At 67.5% G+C, this 20157-nt stretch overlaps 1 protein-coding gene across 26 annotated transcripts; it reads left to right on the top strand.

The window, feature by feature from the left end:
- The first annotated feature begins 4101 nt into the window (after positions 1–4101).
- FGFR3 (fibroblast growth factor receptor 3) lies at positions 4102–19950 on the top strand. 26 transcript variants are annotated; one of them, XR_014812034.1, is made up of 18 exons: positions 4102–4290; positions 4668–4878; positions 10625–10891; positions 11035–11088; positions 12711–12883; positions 13019–13142; positions 13227–13417; positions 14253–14403; positions 15641–15841; positions 16137–16282; positions 16672–16793; positions 16879–16989; positions 17166–17356; positions 17436–17558; positions 17638–17708; positions 17871–18008; positions 18089–18194; positions 18271–19950. XR_014812034.1 is itself a non-coding variant. In XM_021100898.2 (18 exons), the coding sequence occupies exons 2-18, from the start codon at positions 4770–4772 to the stop codon at positions 18415–18417; spliced, it is 2421 nt and encodes an 806-aa protein (XP_020956557.1). In that variant the 5' UTR covers positions 4102–4290; positions 4668–4769; the 3' UTR covers positions 18418–19950. The 26 variants fall into 26 exon arrangements, 20 of the variants coding, with proteins under 20 accessions (XP_020956557.1, XP_020956558.1, XP_020956561.1 ...); XR_014812036.1 differs by lacking the exon at positions 14253–14403 and adding an exon at positions 15088–15232; XR_014812035.1 differs by having other exon boundaries at positions 12714–12883.
- The last annotated feature ends 207 nt before the right edge of the window (positions 19951–20157 follow it).

Consider the following 20157-nt stretch of genomic DNA (forward strand, 5'->3'; position numbering starts at 1 on the left):
AATTTCCCTTAAATTTACCAGAGTTTGGGGTCAAAGAAAAAATAAAACTTAGGGAAAATACACTTGAGGTTTCAGGCAAATGCCAAGTGCTTAGGAAAATAGATTTCTGAGCTGCTCAGCGGCTACCGGCCTGGCCCCCGCCGGCCCAGGAGCTGCCGAGGCCTTAACCCCTCCCTGACCAGTGCTGGCCAGCTCTCCACGGCCCCCTTCCTGCCCCGGGCCTTCCCCACACCTTGGCCACCCCCGCCCCCCGCCCCCCGCCCCCAGCCGGACTCTCTGCAACCAGCACCTCCTGCCCTTCTGCGCTGAGGAGCGGCGTCGGTCCCAGGCTCCAGGCTGGGTTGGCACCTAGCAGAAGGCTGAGCTCCCCCACAGCCCCCTCAGCCCTTCCTGTGTCTACAGACAGCACTGGTCTCCTTTTTCTGCTCATCCCATAGCAACCACATCTTCCAAACGAAAGTCAGGGTCTGAGGTCCAGCCGTCTAAGCGAACCAGGGGTGAAAAGGCCAGTGTTTGGACTGAGGCTGTCAGGGTACATCTGAGAAAACAGTCCCAACAGCACAGGAGTCATGGTGTTGTTCTTTTTGCTCAGCCTGCCAGGGAGCTCAGAGCGAAAATTAAGGATCATGTACAGCAGTTATCGGAACGCAGAATATTTTTCTTTTCTTTTTTCTTTCTTCTTCTTATTTTTTCTTTTGATATTTTTAGGGCTGCACCCACGGCATATGGAAGTTCCCAGGCTAGGGGTCCAATCGGAGCTACAGCTGCCACCGTACACCACAGCCACAGCAATGCCAGAACCAGTCGCATCTGTGACCTACACCATAGCCCACGGCAACATGGAATCCTTACGCCACTAAGTGAGGCCAGGGATGGAACCCACGTCTTCGTGGGTACTAGTCGGGTTCCTTACCACTGAGCCACGACAGGAACTCCTAGAATATTTGTCCGTTTCTATGTTCTTTGAAATTCTGTTTCTGGGAGTTCCCGTTGTGGCTCATCGGAAACAAATCCGACTAGGGTCCATGAGAATGTGGGTTCGATCCCTGGCCTTGCTCGGTGCGTTAAGGATCCCGCGTTGCCGTGGCTGTGGTGTAGGCCGGCAGCTGTAGCTCTGATTCGACCCCCAGCCTGGGAACCTCCATATGCCGCGGGTGTCACCATTAAAAAAACAAACATTCTGTTTCTGTTATAATGAGCAAATTTATTGCACTTAAAAAAAAAATCCTCTTCAGATTTTTGGAGAGTGAATTAAAAGGCAGAAATTACCCGTGATCCACCAACCTGCCCGTTCTCCTCTGGGTCCACCCAGTGGGGACGTCAGGGACCCTCCTCCTCCTCCCTTGAGGGCCCGCCCTGGGCCCTGAGAGCGGGCAGTGGTTTCCAGGTGGAGACGGTGCTGGGAGATGGGGGCTCCAAGGAGATGAAGCAGTGCCCGCCTCAGGGGCCCAGGGGCTTCCCGAGAGTGGATGGGGCACCGGGGACTTGAAGCCCTCTGGGGGCTCAGTCTCCCCCATCCCCGCACTCAGCCTGTGGCGGCGCAGAGAGAGGCCCCCGCAGCAGCCCCTCGGGGCCAGGCGTGCCACCCTGAGTCCCTCGGCGGGGCGGGGCAGCAGGATCTGGTTCCAGGTCTGGTTCCGGCCTAGCGGGGCACCTATCAGGGACCGCGGCCGCCGTGGCTGCCAGGAGTGCTGTGGATGGTGGGTGGGTGTGGATTCACGTCCCCAGGAGCGTCCCCCTTGCTGAGCGCACCTCACTGCCTGATCCCAGCACCTGCCCAGGCCTGGCAGGGGAGGAGGGGGAGGCGCAGGCCGGCTGCTGACAGCCGCCTGCGATCCCCGCACCGGGCACCCTGCAGCCCGCTCCCCAGCACAAGCCCCAGCAGGCCGGGCCGCCAGCTCTGAGTCACCCACCAGGCTGGGCTGGGCCGGGCTGCCTGTCAGGCCCCCACTCTTGCCTCGCCCTCAGCCACTGGGGCTCGGCGCTGTGGTCCTTGGGCGGTGGACTGGGTGTTTGGGGGTGGGACAGGCAGGGAGGTGGCAGGCCCTGCCGTCAGGGCGGGCTGACCCCGGGCTCTGGCACCACCATGCTGACCCTCAGCGGGCCCTCTGTCCCCCTGCACCCGGGTCACCTGTCCGACGGGCTGGAGGAGTGCCTACCTCACCGGGCGTCAGGAGGACGGAGCCGGTGGTTCTGAAGAGCGCCTTGGGGGAACTACTCTGTCGGGAGAGCTCGGATGAAACGGTGGCTACTTTGAAGGCAGCATCGCCCACTCTGGGAAACAGGACGCAGGCGGCAGTGTGGACAACGGGCTCGCCTGGCGTCCGGGGAAGAGACCATGGAACAGCTTGCTCCAGCTGAATGTGCTGACTTGGAGGCAATAATTGCGACCAATAAAATTAGTTTGTCAAGAATAATACAAATGCCTTGAGGCCATGCCCTCCCCTGGTGGCGAGGGTGGGGCCACGACTCAGACCGGTCCCGCGCTGGCCACAGGCGCTACTCAGACCCTCTGGAAGCAATTTGGCAGAATCAGCTGTCAAGAGCCATGGAAATGCTGCTGAACGTTGACCTAAGTGCCACTGGAGACAGGCCGTAGTAAAGGGGACACTTCAAACTGTGGGCAGCACCAAAGACACCAGCCACCGCGGGAGGCAGAATGGAGGCCCCCAGAAGAGAGGCCTGTGTCCTCGCCTTTCACTGGGGAATCTGGAGGGCAAACCCAGTCCCCCCAAGAGGGGGCCAAGGGGGCCCGTGGCCACGCCCGTCCTGGTCCATTAAGTACCTGGCTACTAGATTAGAGCGGAGTGAGGGTGAGCCACGGGGCCCTGGACGGCATCCGGAGAGGGCCCAGGTGGTGCACTGGGGGGGGCCCAGGGTGTGGACACAGCCCTCTTAGGGTTCAGAGGGCCCCCCCGGCCAGTCTGGAGGACATGGGCTTGATCAGAGCAGGCAGCGAGGGCAGCAGGTGCTGATCTGTCAGGTGGGCACAGAGGGGTGGGCCCTCCAGGGTCCTGAGGCCGAGCCTCAGCGGCTGTCCTGTGTCCAGGCCAGGCTCGGCTCCGTGGATGACAGGGGCAGCGGATCACACAGGCGCTTTCACCGTCCATTTGCCCAGTGAGCCAACCGAAGTCCCCAAAGCCATAAGCCAGGTGGCCCGCCGGGCTCCTGCAGGCTCCCAGCCCCGGGGCTTGTCTGAAGGTCAGGGGAGAGCCCTCTTACCTTGTGAAGGTGGATACGGAAGCCACCTTGATGTTGGGCCCTGCCACCTGCAGTGTCCTAGGACGGGCACATCTCCAGCCAGCTGCGGCTCTACCACCACCAACCCCCTTCTTCAGAGCCCTAGAGCTGGGGTTCCCCCCCCAGTCCCCCCCCCCAGCTGCTCTCCAATCTGATGTCTGGCAAGTACTGAATCTCCAAACTTATTTCCTCCTGGGGCAGTGGGGGTCCGTGCTCCTCTGGCAGGGAACTCAGGCAGCTGAGCGCCACCTGTGCCACAGGCGCATAATAAGTGCAGCGGCCCCTCAGTTCTGGGAGCGCCGTCCACGAGCATTTCAACCTGGGGCCAGCAGACAGAGCTGTCCCTCGGCCCCTGGCATTTTGTGCTGCTCACACTTCGGGGCTCAGCCTGCGCAGCTCCTTCTCTGCGAAGCCTCTCTGACCTGTTTCAGCCGCAGACCAGTCCTCTCCACACCCCCACTCCGCGGCCCTCTCAGGCCTAAGACCCTGGTTGGCCAGTCGGCGGTGACCTGGGCTGCCTGCTGTGCAAAGAGAGGCCTGCGCTTAGCCTCTCTGTGCGCCCGCCCGGCGCGGGGCCGTTCTCTGAGCGAGGCCCAGCGGTGCGCTGGGGGGCCTCGCCTAGCAGCCGGGCTCCCACGCCCTCCGAGACCGCGAGGCGCCCCCGCCCCGCCTCGCCTCGCCTCGCCCCCTCTAATCCTCTCCGCGGGCGGGGGCGAGGCGCGCCGCGGCCCCGCCCTCGGACCGCCCCTGGGGAGGGGCGTGTCCCCGCGCCCGGCGAGCCGGGGCAGGCGTGGCCGGGGCGGGGCGGGGCGGGGCGGGCGCGGGCCGGCCCCCACTGGCTGCCGCGCGCCCGGCAGCCCGGGCTCAGTGCGTGGTGGCGGCGGCGGCGGCGGCGGCGCGGGCAGCTGGCGCCGCGCGGTCCTGCTCCGCCCGGCGCACGGACGCACCGCCGAGCCGACGGCCGGAGGGACGCGGCGCAGGCGCTGGGCCAGCGGGCCCTGAGCGCGGGCGAGAGCCGCGCTCAGCGAGTCGGGCGCTCGCGGCCGCCAGGTCGGTGCTCGGGGACCGGGCGGGCGCGAGGGGTCGAGGCGGGCGCGGGGCAAGTCCAGGGCGCGCGGCGGGCTCGGATCCCGAGCAGTCTTCTGCGGCGGGGCCAGGCCCGGGCGCCGGCTTCCCGCTCTGGAAAGTTTGCCGCCGCCGCCGCCCTGGGAGGGCTCTGCAGCAGCCAGGGAGGGAAGGGGGAGGGAGGGACCGCGGCGGGGAGGCGGCGGCCGGCGCCAGGCGGCCCGGGAGCCCTGGGCGGCGGCGGCGGCGGGCGGGGCGGCCGGGGATCCGAGGGGCCGGGGCGCAGGAGCCCGGCCGCCGCCGCCTCCGGCTCTGCGCGCCCCGGCCCGCCCGAGTAACGAGTTGCCCGCCTCCTCCGGCAGGCTCCCGAGCGGCGCCCTCCTCCCGCCGGTGCCAGAGCCGGGCCATGGGGGGCAGCATGCTGGCGCGCGCCGCCTGAGGACGCCGTAACACCCGCCCCCGCGATGGGCGCCCCGGCTTGCGCCTTCGCGTTCTGCGTGGCGGTGGCAGTCGTGACCCGCGCCGCCTCCGGGCCCCCGGGCATGGAGCAACGCGTCGTGCGGAGAGCGGCAGGTACGGACGGCCTCGACGGGTACAGGGGAGCGGTCCCGGGCCTCGGCAGGCAGAGGCGTCGGGGCCGGGAGCCGGCGCCTGGTGGGTGTGGAGCGCCAGAGCTCTGAGTGGGTCCCGGGGCGCGCTCTGGGTTGGCATCTCGGGGCCGGCGTCTGGGTTTCTGCCGCCCTCCCTCCCCGGGGATCGGGGCCAGAGCTGGCGCGGCAGTTTGTGGGGCGCCTGGAGCCGCAGGGCTGCCACCCAAGTGCGAGGCTGCGGCGGCGAGCTGGGCACCGCGGCGGCGTCCGCAGCCCCCGCCCCCGGTGCTTTCCCAGTGGGGCGCAGTCTGCCCCCGGCGCTGTCCAGAGGGCTCGGGAGTGGGGGTGGGGGGCTGTGTTTTCACGATTCCCATTGTTCGGCGGGTTCTGCACTGACTGACGGAAAGTTCCAACTGTTGGTGCCGCTCCCCTAGTCCCCCTTTGGGCCCCAGGCCATGGCCAGCTTCGGGCAAAGAGAGAGGCTGGACTTTGGAGGGAGGGTTTGAGTGCGTCAGCGCTGCCGGGTCCCTGCTCCTCAGTGGCCTGTAAGACCAGGTGACACCTGGTAGTGCCTCCGTTCCCCCCGCCCAGATCACAAGCCCTGAGAGTGAAGATGACTGCCCCACGGGGGGGCCCGCCTAATGCCAGGCGGGTGCCGGGAGGTGAGAGGGCGGACTTCAGGGCGATGTGAAGCCGCGGACCTCCGCTGGCTGGCGGTCAAGGTCCGGTGGGACGTCGAGGGTCTGCGAACGGGACCCGTGGGGGCATGGGCAGGGGAGGGCAGGAGCGCGTCTTGGCACCAGGCCTGCCCCACACACGCGCCGGGCCCTTGAGGTGCAGCGCGCGCGGCCCCCCGCCGAGCCCGGCCGAGCGCTCCGGTGCCCACGCCCCGCACACGCGCTGCCGGCCTCGGGCGCCGGGGCGGAGAGGGAAGGCCTGGTGGGCGGCCGTCGGGAGCTCGCCCCCTGGGGACAGCCAGCTCCGGGGCGCTGGCGAGGACCCGCGCGCGCCCCTGTCGCCAGCCGGGCGGCCGCGCGGAGGGAGGCCTTCGCCCGGTGAGCTCACGCCCCACCCGGGCGAGCCCCGAACAGCCGCTCCTTTGTACCTCGGCGCGGCCACAGACGGCGCATTGATGGCGGCCGGCCTCGCGGGGAGGTGTGAGCCGAGCGGCTGGGAGCGCGCAGTGCCAGGGAGGCGGCGGCCGCGGGCCGGACCGAGGCAGATGGCGGCCCGCCCCTCCCCGCGCCCCAGCGCCCCTTCCTCCCGCGGCGGCCGCGGCCTGCGGAACAATGTCATTTTTTTATGAATGAAAGTGGGCCCGGCGCTTGAATGTGCGTGTCATTCAGCGGCGTGACAGAGGCCGTCGGGAGGTCAGCGCGCGCTTTTAGCGCCTGCTAGGGCGGCCCCCACTTCCAGGGGCGCCGAATAGGCGGCCGCGGGGGGAGCCCCGAATTAGCATTCGCATTCAGATAAAGATATTACTCCCTACGGCCCGGGGAACGGCCACGAGCCCCGGGGGGAGGGGCGGGGCGGGGCCCCAGGCCTCCGGGACCCCCTGCGGCGCGCAGGGCGGGGGTGGGGGGGCGGGGGGACCCTGGCGGCCTCCTTGCCCCGCCTGCGGGAACTGGCAGCGGCCCCACCCGATGCGGGCCTGGGGGAGAGCGGTCGGGGGAACCGGGGGCTGGGGTAGGGGCGCCGGGCCTTGTCCCCCCGCCCCGCAGTAAAGCTGGTGAAACAGGTAGTGCGTTGATAGGTCAATAAACTTAATCCGGTTCCTGAAGGAGCTGGGCCACAGGCCTGGCAGTAAAAATACAAAGGCCTCGTGAAATTTACAAAGGTCCCAGCCTGGCACTTGCCCGGGAAACATAAATTATGGAGCTGGAGCTGGCAGAGGCCAAGGACAGCGGGGAAGGTGTCTGCTGCTGGGGTGCCTGGGCCACCTCAGACCAGATTCGCACAGCGCAGCCGCCGTCTCCGCGTGGGGGAGAGGGTCTGGGCAGGGCCCCGACCCCGCAGCCAGGTTAGTGGGGGACCCAGCTAGCCTGGGGGCATCTCCCGGGGGTAGGGCCCTCCCCCTGGAAGCCACTGGCTGCCGCCTCCCCCACTGGCTCCTTGTCGGGGTTGGACTTTGAGCCCCATGGGCCTCCGGGTGGTTCATTAACCTGGGTTGAGCCCGAGGCTGGACTTTTGGTTTCTGAGCCCCTGCACGGAGCCGAGGAGCATCCCTGCCCTCCCCCCAGGGCCTCGTCTCCCACTCGGGGTCCTCACTGGGGCCTGGCGTGCCCCATTTTACAGTTGAACCTGAAGAAGAGCTGGGGGGCGGTCTCCCTGCAGAGGAGACCGGGTTCAGGGGCGGGGCGGCCAGGCCTGGGCCTTTTACAATGAATGATCAGGGAGGGGAGCCTCTGGAGGCTGGGGGCGCTCAGACCCAGGCCGTCTGGGGCTCCGGGCCGCTAGCTGCCCGCCTGGGCTCCGGGTGCTCCCTCCTGTGGCCTCAGTCTCCTCACCTGTCCGGGGCCCGATGGAGGCTGTTGGAGGATTAGCCCGGGTAATCCCGTGAGCCCGCACCAGCCTGCCAGGCCTCCGGGGCCCGCACCAGCCTGCCAGGCCTCCGGGGCCCGCCCTTTCTTTTTCTAACTTTGTTACGAAACTTTTTAGGTTGTTGAAACTTCTCAGGTGGTTTCCGGGTGGGGTGGCAGGAAGGCCTTGACCTCAGGGTCCCTTTGGGGGCCCCTCTCAGGCGCTTTTAAGTGTGTGCCTGGCAGCGGAGAGCTTGATGCACAACCGGAACCTGAAGGCTTTGCTCCTCCGCCAGCTCCGTGGGCTCCTTTGAATCGGGTCTGAATTGGGTGCTTATTTTCTGGGGTCTCCCCAAGACCCCTCTGACGCGGAGTGCTGCCGACCTCTGGGCCCCCTGTGTGTGGAGGGGCCTCAGTGTAGTGACCCCAAAGCGGGAGCACATTTCCCCAGCAGGGGTCAGGTCCCCAGAGCAGCCTGGCTGTGCCGGTGGCCTGGTGGGCGTCAATGCTGGGCGCAGACCCAGGGCGGGCGGGTCTCCTTCCCACTCCCTCTGCTCCTGGGCGCTACCTGCTTCTGGTGGCCTCCCTGACCCCCAGAGGGAGGGAACCCAGTCACGGAGCCAGTGAGTAGCAGAGTCTGGAGGATTCTGTGCCTGAAGGCCCAGCCTGGCTCCTCCAGGACACAGTACCCCGTGGTGCCACCCCCCATCGAGCTCAGGCCTGGGGAGGCGCTGGAGGGACTGACATCCTGCCGGTGCCCACCCCACATGGCACATGGGCGCCCCCATGGCACACAGGCCCTAGTGCCGGTGGGTGTGGGCAGACCCCCCGACTGGTGAAGAAAACCTCCATCCCAAGGCCATTGCCAGGGTGCCGAGTGGGCCGAGGCAGGTGCCCCTATGGCTCCCTCGGTGGCGCCCCCCTGTGCTCGTCTAGGGCTCTGTCCCTCACCCGTGTCCCCCTGGCCGACACCATCCCCTTGGCCACTGCCAGACTGGACCTGCAGGAAGTGGGATGCTACCGCCCGTCTCTGCCCTGGTCTGGAGGGCCCCGGCCTCTAAGGCCAGCTTAGGGGTCAGGGTGGTGGGCAGGTCAGTGGTCGCCCTCGGCAGAGGATGGGGCCCTGCCTCCCCCCCACCGGCACCAGCGGATGGTTGCTGGGCAGGACCGGCCGGGGGGCTGCTCTGGGTCCTTCAGTTCCCCCGCTGGACCAGGTTGAAGAGAATACTTGTGTGGACAGCTTGACCTGCCGCCACCACCCAGACCAAACCGGAACCGAGCCCTGTTGCCCTTGGGCTGGGGCCTGGGGCTGAGGCTGCCATAGGCAGCCTGTTATCCGCCTTCTGGGGGGCCCCAGCCGGCTGCTGGCACTGGGTGGTCCCCACAGAACACAGCCCCCTGACCGGGGCTCCTGGGGATCCAGACTCCGTGACACGTCGGGGTGGTTCTGGTGTGCACTAAGCTTGTGGGCCTCCAAGGTGGGCGGGCAGAAGCGCTTCTGTCCGAGGGCCTGGTGTGGCCAGAATGGGCAGCTGGGCCCTCGAATCTAGGCCGTGCATCGGTGGAATGACAAGTAATGGGGCAACCAGCCCAGCTTGGTCTGCACGCTGGGACCACCCACCCCGGGCCCGGGCCCGCAGCCCAGGCTGCCCGCCTGCACCAATCATTGTCTGGGCCCTGGCAGGAGGGCCCGGGGTGATGGTCAGCCCACCAAGGGTGCGCCCCTGGGGCTCCGGCCTCCTTGGATGGCCCCTGGGCAGGGGGAGGGGCCAGGGGCCAGAGTGGACATCCGCCTCTGGTAGGGACCCCCACCCCAGCTTCTTGGCACCTGCAGGGAGATGTGGGTGCCGGGCTCCTCAGCCTGGCTCCGGGAGTGCCCGCTCTGACCTGCTCCGGCTGAGTCTGGACCTCTCCCTCCCAGCCTGCATGCGTCCTCATCCCACATGGGATCCCAGGCCCTCACCCACTGTCCTGAGACCCCACTGGCCTGAGACCCACTGGCCTGAGACCCACTGGCCTGAGACCCACTGGCCTGAGACCCCACTGGCCTGAGACCCACTGGCCTGAGACCCACTGTCCTGAGACCCCACTGTCCTGAGACCCACTGTCCTGAGACCCACTGTCCTGAGACCCCACTGTCCTGAGACCCACTGTCCTGAGACCCCACTGTCCTGAGACCCACTGTCCTGAGACCCCACTGTCCTGAGACCCCACTGGCCTGAGACCCACTGTCCTGAGACCCCACTGTCCTGAGACCCACTGTCCTGAGACCCCACTGTCCAGACCCACTGTCCTGAGACCCCACTGTCCTGAGACCCACTGTCCTGAGACCCACTGTCCTGAGACCCCACTGTCCTGAGACCCACTGTCCTGAGACCCCACTGGCCTGAGACCCCACTGTCCTGAGACCCACTGTCCTGAGACCCCACTGTCCTGAGACCCCACTGTCCTGAGACCCCACTGGCCGGACCTGGTACCACGTCTGCACTCTGAGCTCTTTCTCTGCAAGTGTTTTCTCTGACAGCTGAGGCATAGTTTCCACACCAGGCTCTCTCTCCCAAGCTGGGTACAGGCTGCTCCGCGCCCCCGAGAGCCCCCGGCCGGCTCGCCTGCGGCCGCTTGGTAAGCAGCCTGCGGCGAGCGCCGTCTGGCTGCGGCGCGTCCTTCCGGTGCTGGGTGGTGTCTGTTCTCCGATTTCCCGTGAGCCCGGAGGAGGGGGGGCACCAGGAGGGGCCCCTCCTGGGGTGGATTGCCTTGTCCCTCCCCGTGTTGCCCCACCCTCTGAACCTCTGTTTTGGCCTGAGTTGGCCAAACACAGGGTGCCAGCTTCTGCTTCGGTGTTGCTGGTGAGGTCAGAATGCAGCTTGCCGTGCGAACTGGTTGAAAAAAAATCAAAGGAAGAATTTTGAGATTTGAGTTTTCAGTGTCTGGAAACTGTGTGTATTGGGGGGCAGCCCCACCCATTTATTTGCATGTCATCGTCGTAAGTGTCACAACTGGGAACAGAGACCTGTTGGCACCATGGGCGGTGCCCACCGGGCAGGACCAGAGGCTCGTCCCTCTCTCAGCCACCTCTGTCGCTGCTCAGCCCTCAGGCCCTCCGCCCCCCCCCCCATGGGGGTGCCACACCACCTCCTGGGGGGGGGTACAGAGCACCCGGTGTTCCTGGTTGGGGGGCACCTCCCTCACAGTCACCTGTCCTGCCCACAGAGGCCCCGGGCCCTGAGCCTGGCCAGCAGGAGCTGGTCTTCGGCGCCGGGGATGCTGTGGAGCTGAGCTGCCACCTGCCCACGGGGGCTCCCACGGGGCCCACCGTCTGGGTGAAAGACGGTGCGGGGCTGGTGCCCTCAGACCGCATCCTGGTGGGGCCTCGGCGGCTGCAGGTGCTGAACGCCTCGCACGAGGACACGGGGGCCTACAGCTGCCGGCAGCGGCTCACCCAGCGGGTCCTGTGTCACTTCAGCGTGCGCGTGACGGGTAAGTGCCTGCCGGGCCCCCGGGGCTCCTGAGCACACACCGCCCTAGGGGCCGGCTGGTCAGGGTGGAGAGGAGGGCCCCCCGGGGCACCTCTGGGCAAGGGTCTGCCCGTCACAGGGCCATGCTCCCTGCCTGCCCTGCAGATGCTCCCGCCTCGGGGGACGACGAAGATGGCGAGGACGAGGCCGACGACGCAGGTGAGCGCAGGGGCCGGGGGGCCAGCCTGGCAGGGTGGGGGCCTACCCTCCCGCCTGGGCCAAGCGCTCCCCTCCCCAGGTGAGGGCCCTGCTCATCAGCCAGGCAAGAGATAAGACCTGGGGGCCTCTTAGTGTGGGGTGCCCAGCTCTGGGTGGCAGGCCCAGACGGGTGGGAAGGGCCCCTGCTGCAGGTGAGCGGGGCACAGGGCTCCCGGGGCTGTGGGTAGGGTGGTCCATCCACACGTGAGCCTGCCAGGGCTGCGGGCGTGGGGCCGCGGACGGTGACTGAGCCGGTCCGGGAAGGAAAGAGGGCGGCCGCGACGGGTGTCAGGACGTTAGGTTTGGGCGTGTTTACTGTGAAGGGGCTGCCGGCAGTGGTTCCTCATGACAGGCTGTGGGTGACAGCACCCAGGTACTTGGGCCTGGAACAGCAAGCAGCGGGCAGGCTCGGCCCGGCCATGAGGGGCCCGTTTGGGGAGGTGGGGGCGTCGGGTTTTGGAAGAGCTGAGTTTTAGATGCTGTGAGATGTGGGAGCAGGGGTGAGGGCTGTTCTGGGGTCCACCAGGCAAGGAAGTGAGAGAAGCAGCTGGATCCCCGGAGAGGGAGGGCCTAGGTGCCAGGAGTGAGGGATGGGCCCCAGGACAGCTGGAGTGGCTCCTGCCTGGGTGCCGATAGATGTCTCTTTTTTTCCCTTTGGCTGCCAGGAAGCTCAGAGCTGAACCCCTGGTCCAGATGCCCCTGCTGCCCTCCTCCCTCAGATCCCCTTTGCCCGCTCACCTGGCCGTCTCAGGCCAGTGTTGGGAACACTGAGAGTCACTGGCAGGCCACAGCCTGCTGGGCTCTCTGGGCCACCCCAGGGGCCTCTGACGCAGCCCCCAGGATTCTGGAGGCACCTCTTCGCAGTGTGTCCACACTGCTCCCCACTTAGGCCGCAGCTCTCTCTCTGTGATGGCCGTGATGGTTGCAGGGATGGGGGGGTGCCTCCCTCCAGAGACGCCCCGCACCCAGTCTTCCCCCACCCCAGGGAATGCAGCCCCCACCCCAGCACCAGGAGAAAAGCCATTTGGGCTGTGGGGGTGGGGGCGGGCCTCCTGGACCTCATGGCACGGGTCCCCACCTGGAGAGCTGCAGAGGGTGGTGCAGGGTACGTGGGTTCCAGCAGGCTCCTGGCTAGTTTCAGGGCTTTGGCTTCTGCAGGTGGTAGGGCCTTGCCTCCTGGTAAACTCCTGGCCCTGCTCCTCCACCCAGCTGGCTTCCTAACCGGGCATGGCCTGGTTCCTCCGCCGGCTGGGTCTCCCCTTTGGCGGGCCTGCCCCACGTGTGCCTCCCTAGGTGGGTGGGCGGGCGCTTCCCTGGGAGACACCTTTGCGTCCTCAAGGCTCCCAGGCCATGCTCGGGTGACCGGGACCCTCTGGGCTGGAGGTGTGCTCCAGGCAAATGGACGGCGAGGTGAGGGGACCTGTGGTCTGGCTTCCGGGGTGCCAGCAGTAGTACTGAGGCTACAGGACGCCTCGGGCAGCCCCGGCGGGGGCCTCCAGAGGTCAGCGTTCCCCACGCGGGAGGGGCAGCGGAGGCCGGAGTGGGGCTCAGGCAGGCAGTCATGGCCTCTCGCCCCCTGACAGCAGGGGCCCCTTACTGGACACGGCCCGAGCGGATGGACAAGAAGCTGCTGGCCGTGCCAGCTGCCAACACCGTCCGCTTCCGCTGCCCGGCTGCCGGCAACCCCACTCCATCCATCTCCTGGCTGAAGAATGGCAAGGAGTTCCGAGGCGAGCATCGCATCGGGGGCATCAAGGTGGGCCTCCTGGCGGGGGCCGGGGCCTCGCGGGGCACGGCCTGCCCCGCGCTCTGCTCCTGGCGGGGCTCTGGGGCCCCGGGCCGGCTGGCGGGGCACGGCCTGCCACGCGCTCACCCACGTGTCCTCCTGCAGCTGCGCCACCAGCAGTGGAGCCTGGTCATGGAGAGCGTGGTGCCCTCCGACCGCGGCAACTACACGTGCGTCGTGGAGAACAAGTTTGGCAGCATCCAGCAGACGTACACCCTGGACGTGCTCGGTGAGGCCCGGGCTGGTGGGCGCAGCTGGGCAGGCGGGCGGGCGTGCAGGGGTCGGCCGTCTCTGAGCCTCGTCTGCTCCACAGAGCGCTCCCCGCACCGGCCCATCCTGCAGGCGGGGCTGCCCGCCAACCAGACGGCCGTGCTGGGCAGCGACGTGGAGTTCCATTGCAAGGTGTACAGCGACGCCCAGCCCCACATCCAGTGGCTCAAGCACGTGGAGGTGAACGGCAGCAAAGTGGGGCCCGACGGCACGCCCTACGTCACCGTGCTCAAGGTGGGCGCCGCCACGGGCTGGGCGCGGGCAGGTGTGCCTGGCTGGGGCAGGGAGGGCGGCCCCGGGCCGGAGGCCTGTCAGGTGGAAGGCGTGGCGGGGGCGGGCACAGGCGTTGGACCTGCAGGGAGGTCCGCGGGCTTGGTCTCCGGAGGGGAGGGGCGCGCGTCGGCTCGGGCGGTGGGGCTGGGTCCTCGGTGAGTCCGGTTCCCTCTCTGCTCCCGGGTCAGCCTCAGCCCTGGGGGGGGCCCGCAGATGCCCTCCCCGCAGCAACCACGACTCCCCCCAGCCTGGCGGGCAGGTGGCGCCCCCTGGGCCAGAGCGGCGTAGGGTCCACAAGGGCAGAGTGCCCTCCACCTGCCTCCTCCTTCAGGGCGGGACGGCCCAGCTCTGTTCTCACGGCCCAGAGGGCAGGGCCTCCCAAGCTGGGGTGGTTGCGACACTTGCGGCCCGGAGAGAAACTTCTGTTTAGAGACAAGATGGGCCTGGGGGCAGGGGCGGGAGTCCAGACCCGCCCAGCAGCGATGCCGGGGTCCCAGCGGTGGGTCCCCTGGGGAGGGTCTCTCTCAGGGCCGCCTGCCAGGGCTTTGCCCTGGGCTGTGCAGATGGATGAGGAGAAGGCACAGGGGGAAACCACAGCTGCTGCTGTGGGGTGCCTCCACGCCTCCTCCAGGCAGCCCACCTGGCTGGCACAGCCTGGCTGCCCATCTGTTCCTTGCGGGGGTCCTCCCACTTCTGCCTTAGAACCTCGGGGTCTGGGCTGGTCCCCACGCCTGCGCGGCCCCTCCTGTGCGCGGCGGGGCTGCCGCGGCCTGAGCCGGGTCTCTTGTCCCCGCAGTCGTGGATGAGTGAGAGTGTGGAGGCCGACGCGCGCCTCCGCCTGGCCAATGTGTCCGAGCGCGACGGGGGCGAGTACCTCTGTCGAGCCTCCAATTTCATAGGCGTGGCTGAGAAGGCCTTTTGGCTGCGTGTTCACGGGCCCCAAGCAGGTAACGACTCTGTCCCACGCCTGCCTGGCACGCCGAGCTCCAGCTCCGACGCCCTGGCCATGCGCCCACCTGCACGCCCTGCCGCTCGCTCCCCGCCCGGCTCACCCTCCGCTCCCGGCGCGGCCGCCTCTGCGGCGCGACACCTCTGGCCTCCGCTGCGGCGTCCTGCTTTGAGCCCCGTGGCCTGTGCTGACCCGTCTGCTCCCCGTGCCCCCCGGCAGGCCCTTCCCCAGGGGCCTCCCCGGTGCTTGGCTTCTCTGCACACTCTCTGTCTCTGTCGCCGTCTCTCGCTGTCTGTCGCTGCCTCGCTGTCTCTGTCTCACTGTCTCGCTCTCGCTCTCCCGCTCTGCTGCCCACTCTCCTCCTGCTGGTCCCTCTGGTGTCCCCGCCACCTGCTCGTCTGCCCCTCCCCAGCCCCCTCCCCGCTGCGCTAACCCCGCATGCTGTCTTGCTGGCCGCACGCCTAGTGCTCACCTGGGACAGAGGACTCGCCGGTGGAGGGACTGGCTTCGGGCTCGGTGTGGACGCACGAGGCAGAGGACCCTCGGCCGCTGTGGCCGTGGCCGTGGTGGCGGTGGCGGCGTTTTCCTTGCAGCCTGGCTGGATCGTCGCCGCGTGGACTCTGGCTGCGGTGCCCGCGGGGGTGCTGGCGCTCTCCTATCGCGCTCTGTTCTCTCTTTGTAGACGGCGGGCGCTAACACCACCGACAAGGAGCTAGAGGTTCTGTCCTTGCGCAATGTCACCTTTGAGGACGCGGGGGAGTACACGTGTCTGGCGGGCAATTCTATCGGGTTCTCCCATCACTCTGCGTGGCTGGTGGTGCTGCCAGGTACCGGCTCTTGCTGCTGTCGCTCGGCTCCTGTCCTCTCGGGACACGCCAACGCCACGGGGACAGGCGGGACCACGGAGCCCCCGAGCTGGGCCCTGCGCCTTGTATGGGGACAAAGACCAGAGGGGCCTCCTTGGAGGACCCGAACCAGCTGGTGGCTTTGGCGTCTCCCGGGTGGCAGGTGTGGGTGCTGCTGGCTCTGCTGGGCTCCTTCTGTCCTGGGTCTCCCCTCCTGACCCAGGCGTTTCTGGCTGCAGGACCCTCGACGAGTAGGGCCTTGAGGCCTCGGCACCCCCACCAGGGGGGCTGAGCCCCCTTCCCCGCCCCCCTGTGCCCGCGGCTCCGGCCCACGGCGCCCCGGGGCTCCCGAGAGGCCGGGCCAGGCCCCCGACACCTGTGTCTTTGCAGCCGAGGAGGAGCTGGTGGAGGCTGGTGAGGCTGGCAGTGTGTACGCGGGGGTCCTCAGCTACGGGCTGGGCTTTCTCCTCTTCATCCTGGTGGTGGCCACCGTGACACTCTGCCGCCTGCGCAGCCCCCCCAAGAAGGGCCTGGGCTCGCCCACCGTACACAAGGTCTCCCGCTTCCCGCTCAAGCGACAGGTAACAGAAAGTAGATACCAGGTTCCGAGCCCTCTGCCCTCCCACCCGGCCCCCTGGGGCCCCCACGGCCCCTCCCGGACTCGACGTCTTGCGGTGTCTGGGGTCCAGGGCCAGCACCTCTGCTGTGGGGGCCGGCCCCTCCCTAACCTCCGTGGTTACTGCCAAGCGAGTTCCGCTGGGCCCAAAACATTTAAAAATCTGAGCCGGCTTGCTGCCGAAGGCGGGCGCCGGCGCCCCCCACGCGCGCCCCCAGGCCCCACCCTGGCCCCGCCCTGGCGCCAACCTGCCCTTGCGGACCCAAGCAGGTGTCCTTGGAGTCCAGCTCGTCCATGAGCTCCAACACGCCGCTGGTGCGCATCGCCCGCCTGTCCTCGGGGGAGGGGCCCACCCTGGCCAACGTTTCGGAGCTCGAGCTGCCTGCCGACCCCAAGTGGGAGCTGTCCCGGGCCCGGTCAGTAATGTGCCGAGGCCCGGGGCCCTGACCCAGGGCGGGGGGGCTGGGGGCACACACAGGGTGGGGTCCCGTGTGGGGTGGGGCCACCACCCTGACCTGATGGGAATCAGATGGGAGTGGGGTAGGAATCGAGGCCACTGACGGCTGTGGGGTTGGGTGCTGCCGGAGGGGTCTGGGCTGGGGCACCGGGGGCGGGGGGGTACCCACCCCTGGAAGAGTGCCCTCTCCGGCCAGGAGGCTGGGGGCAGGGTCCCTCACCGTCATGAGAAGGGACACCAGGGCAAGCATGGAGGGCTTCCTGGAAGCGGGGGCATTGGACCTCCAGCTCCGGGGACAGAACTTCGGGTGGGTGGGCGTGCTCATCATTTCTCTGGTTTTGCCGCCAGCCTGACCCTGGGCAAGCCTCTTGGGGAGGGCTGCTTCGGCCAGGTGGTCATGGCAGAGGCCATCGGCATCGACAAGGACCGGGCTGCCAAGCCCGTCACGGTGGCCGTGAAGATGCTGAAAGGTGAGGGAGGGGCGCGTCAAGGGGAGCCTGGGCCGGGCCGCCCCCCCCCCCCCCCCCCCCCGCCTGACGGTCCCTCCCGGCACAGACGACGCCACCGACAAGGACCTGTCGGACCTGGTGTCCGAGATGGAGATGATGAAGATGATCGGGAAACACAAGAACATCATCAACCTGCTGGGCGCCTGCACGCAGGGCGGTGGGTGCCGGGCGCCTGCACGCAGGGCCGCGGGGGCCGGGCGCCTGCAGGCTGGGCCGCGGGGGCCGGGCGCCTGCACGCAGGGCCGCGGGGGTTGGGGTTGGGGTCGCGGTTGCGGTGGGGGCCCTGCCCATGGGCGGGGGGCCGGGGCCCCTCTGAGCCGGCTGTGCTCGCAGGGCCCCTGTACGTGCTGGTGGAGTACGCGGCCAAGGGCAACCTGCGGGAGTACCTGCGGGCGCGGCGGCCCCCGGGCACCGACTACTCCTTCGACACCTGCAGGCTGCCCGAGGAGCAGCTCACCTTCAAGGACCTGGTGTCCTGTGCCTACCAGGTGGCGCGGGGCATGGAGTACCTGGCCTCACAGAAGGTGAGCGGGGGGCCGGCCGGGGCGGGCGGGGGGCAGAGCGGCCGCCGCCCGGAGGCCTCAGCCCCCGCCCCGCCCCCAGTGCATCCACAGGGACCTGGCAGCCCGCAACGTGCTGGTGACGGAGGACAACGTGATGAAGATCGCGGACTTCGGCCTGGCCCGCGACGTGCACAACCTCGACTACTACAAAAAGACCACCAACGTGAGTCCGGCCCGCGGGGCGGGGCGCAGGGCTCGAGCCCGAGGGCGCCTGGGAGCCAACACCCCCCTTCCTCCCCCAGGGCCGGCTGCCCGTGAAGTGGATGGCACCCGAGGCCTTGTTCGACCGCGTCTACACCCACCAGAGTGATGTGTACGTGCCCCCAGCCCTGCGGGGGGAGGGGGGCGTCGGTCCAGGCCCCTCCAGGGCAGGGGCGGGGAAGCCGTGGGGGCAGAGCCAGCCCCCCGCCCTCGGCAGCGTCTGTTCTGGGGCAGCGGGCCGCAGGGCAGGCTGACGTGCGGGTCCCCCCCACAGCTGGTCCTTCGGGGTTCTGCTGTGGGAGATCTTCACGCTGGGGGGCTCGCCGTACCCCGGCATCCCCGTGGAGGAGCTCTTCAAGCTGCTGAAGGAAGGCCACCGCATGGACAAGCCGGCCAACTGCACACACGACCTGTGAGTGCGCGGCCCCGGCCGCTGCTGGGGGGGGGCGGGGGCGGGCACCGGGCGGGGCCGGACCTGAGTGCCGCCCGCAGGTACATGATCATGCGGGAGTGCTGGCACGCCGCGCCCTCCCAGAGGCCCACCTTCAAGCAGCTGGTGGAGGACCTGGACCGCGTCCTCACGGTGACGTCCACCGACGTGAGTGCTGGTCCCGCCCCCGGGGGGGGAGGGCGGGGGGGGGGGCGGCACTGACCCGCCCCGCCCCCGCCCGCAGGAGTACCTGGACCTGTCGGTGCCCTTCGAGCAGTACTCGCCGGGCGGCCAGGACACGCCCAGCTCCAGCTCCTCAGGCGACGACTCGGTGTTTGCCCACGACCTGCTGCCTCCGGCCCCACCCAGCGGCGGGGGCTCGCGGACGTGAAGGGTCGCAGGCGGCGGGCGGGCCGAGCCCCCATCAATGTGAGAGCGGACCCCAGCCCACCGTGCGGCTGCCACGGGGTGACCACGCGTCCCACCGGCCAGACCCAGACGGGTCCGGGTGGGCGGACAGACGGCTTTGTGGGTGTGCGTGCACACGCGTGTGCGCAGGGGTCCCTGGGGTGCCTGCCCTGCTGGACAGTGACCTCCCGGCCACCTGTGCCAGCAGCACTGGGGACCGAATGTAGAATGCAAGGGGCTCCTCAGGGCAGGGAGCTGGGCCCCCCACTCCCTTTCCCCCCACTGCCGCCCCACAGGGCATGTCGGGGTGGGCCGAGCCCCCTCCAAGTGCCCAAGCTGAGCCTACCGGTAAGGGCCCCCCGTGACACACCTCCTACCCCAGTGGCACCTGCGCCCGGGGTGCGTGAGCGGCCCCCACCTCCAGGCCTCCCCACCTCCCCGCTGCCCCTCAGAGACTGAAATTACGGGTACCTGAAGGCAGGAGCCTTCAACTTCTATCCGAAAGGTTTATTTCAGAGATGAGTGTACATTTATATGCATAGATGCTGTGTATATGGTATATACACATACGTATATATATAAATACCTATATGGGAGGAGGACGCTGGTACAACTGAGGCGCGGGACCCTGAGGGCGCAGGCGGCGGAGGGGCTCTACTCGGGGAGGGCCCCTGGGGGTCTCACTATGGAAACAGATGCAGAAACCAGCAGAGGATGGAGGGGCTTCTCTGGCACCGCGTTTGGTTGTAAAGATTGTACCTGGACCTGTATATTTGTAAAGCTATTTATGGACCCCCCCCCCCAGAGCCCGTGTCCCTGTTGCTCCCCGGGCTCCTAGTGCTTAGCTGGCCGTGTGGCAGAGGTTTAAGTTTTAACTTATTAACAGTGAGAAGGTTTATGCTTCGTTTAGGGGGGTGGCTGAGGATGCGTCCAGCACACCATCCGCGGCCGGAGCCGGCCCCCGGCCCCCTGAAGGGGGGAGAGTAGTTTGAGGTGATGCCAGGGAGGCTGTTTGATTTCCTTTGGCCTTCTTTTGCAGGAGACATAGATGTCTATAGGATTTTCTTTAGGAGATTTATTTTTTTGAACTTCAAAGCAAGCTGGTATTTTCATACAAGTTCTAATTGCCATGTGATCCAGGCAGGGAGGCAGGTTCCGCGGGGGCCAGCCCTGCGTACAGGCTCAGATGTTATTAGATATTACGAGTTTATATATATCTATATATATAATTTATTGAGTTTTTACAAGATGTATTTGCTGTAGATTTAACACTTCTTATGCAATGCTTCTGGACTTTTATAGCCCGCACTACCTTTCAGAGCTTGGAAGAGAAAGCTGCAATTTCCGTTTCATTACTCTTTGTACCGGTAACAGCCTTGCGTTTGGACGGATGTTTTCTGTCGCGGGCTGGGGTAGGGCTCTGTTCTCATGGCCCCCAGCCTCGTGGGGGCCAAAGGTGTTGGCCCAAACTGGCAGACGTGCCTTCCGAAGAAAATAAACAGACAACTGGTTCAGATCCGTGCTTAACTTATCTCCTGTCCTGGAATCCGGACAGCTCCCATGTCCTCCCTGCCCAGCTGGGGCAAGTTCTGTCATCTGCCCGCCTCCCCCCTGCCACCATCCCCCCTCCCCGTCCCCCGAGGAGGGAGGGAGCCCTAGTTGCTGCTGGAGCAGTGGTGGGGCGGGGGCTGTGAACTGGACAGGCTGCCTGGGCCTCGTGTTC

This window comes from Sus scrofa, chromosome 8 (genome assembly GCF_054392235.1).
Source record: "Sus scrofa isolate SSC_HxYL_T2T_F1_AM1 chromosome 8, Sscrofa_HxYL_maternal_Yorkshire_Landrace_v2.0, whole genome shotgun sequence".
In the NCBI taxonomy this organism is placed as follows: Eukaryota; Metazoa; Chordata; class Mammalia; order Artiodactyla; family Suidae; genus Sus; species Sus scrofa.

What these genes read in the sequence shown, in the direction of transcription:
- FGFR3 (XM_021100898.2), top strand. Translation starts at nt 4,770, where the DNA reads ATGGGCGCCCCGGCTTGCGCCTTCGCGTTCTGCGTGGCGGTGGCAGTC. An exon ending in ATCGCATCGGGGGCATCAAG is followed by an intron (nt 12,884 to 13,018) that starts GTGGGCCTCCTG and finishes GTCCTCCTGCAG; the next exon opens with CTGCGCCACCAGCAGTGGAG. An exon ending in GCCAACTGCACACACGACCT is followed by an intron (nt 18,009 to 18,088) that starts GTGAGTGCGCGG and finishes TGCCGCCCGCAG; the next exon opens with GTACATGATCATGCGGGAGT.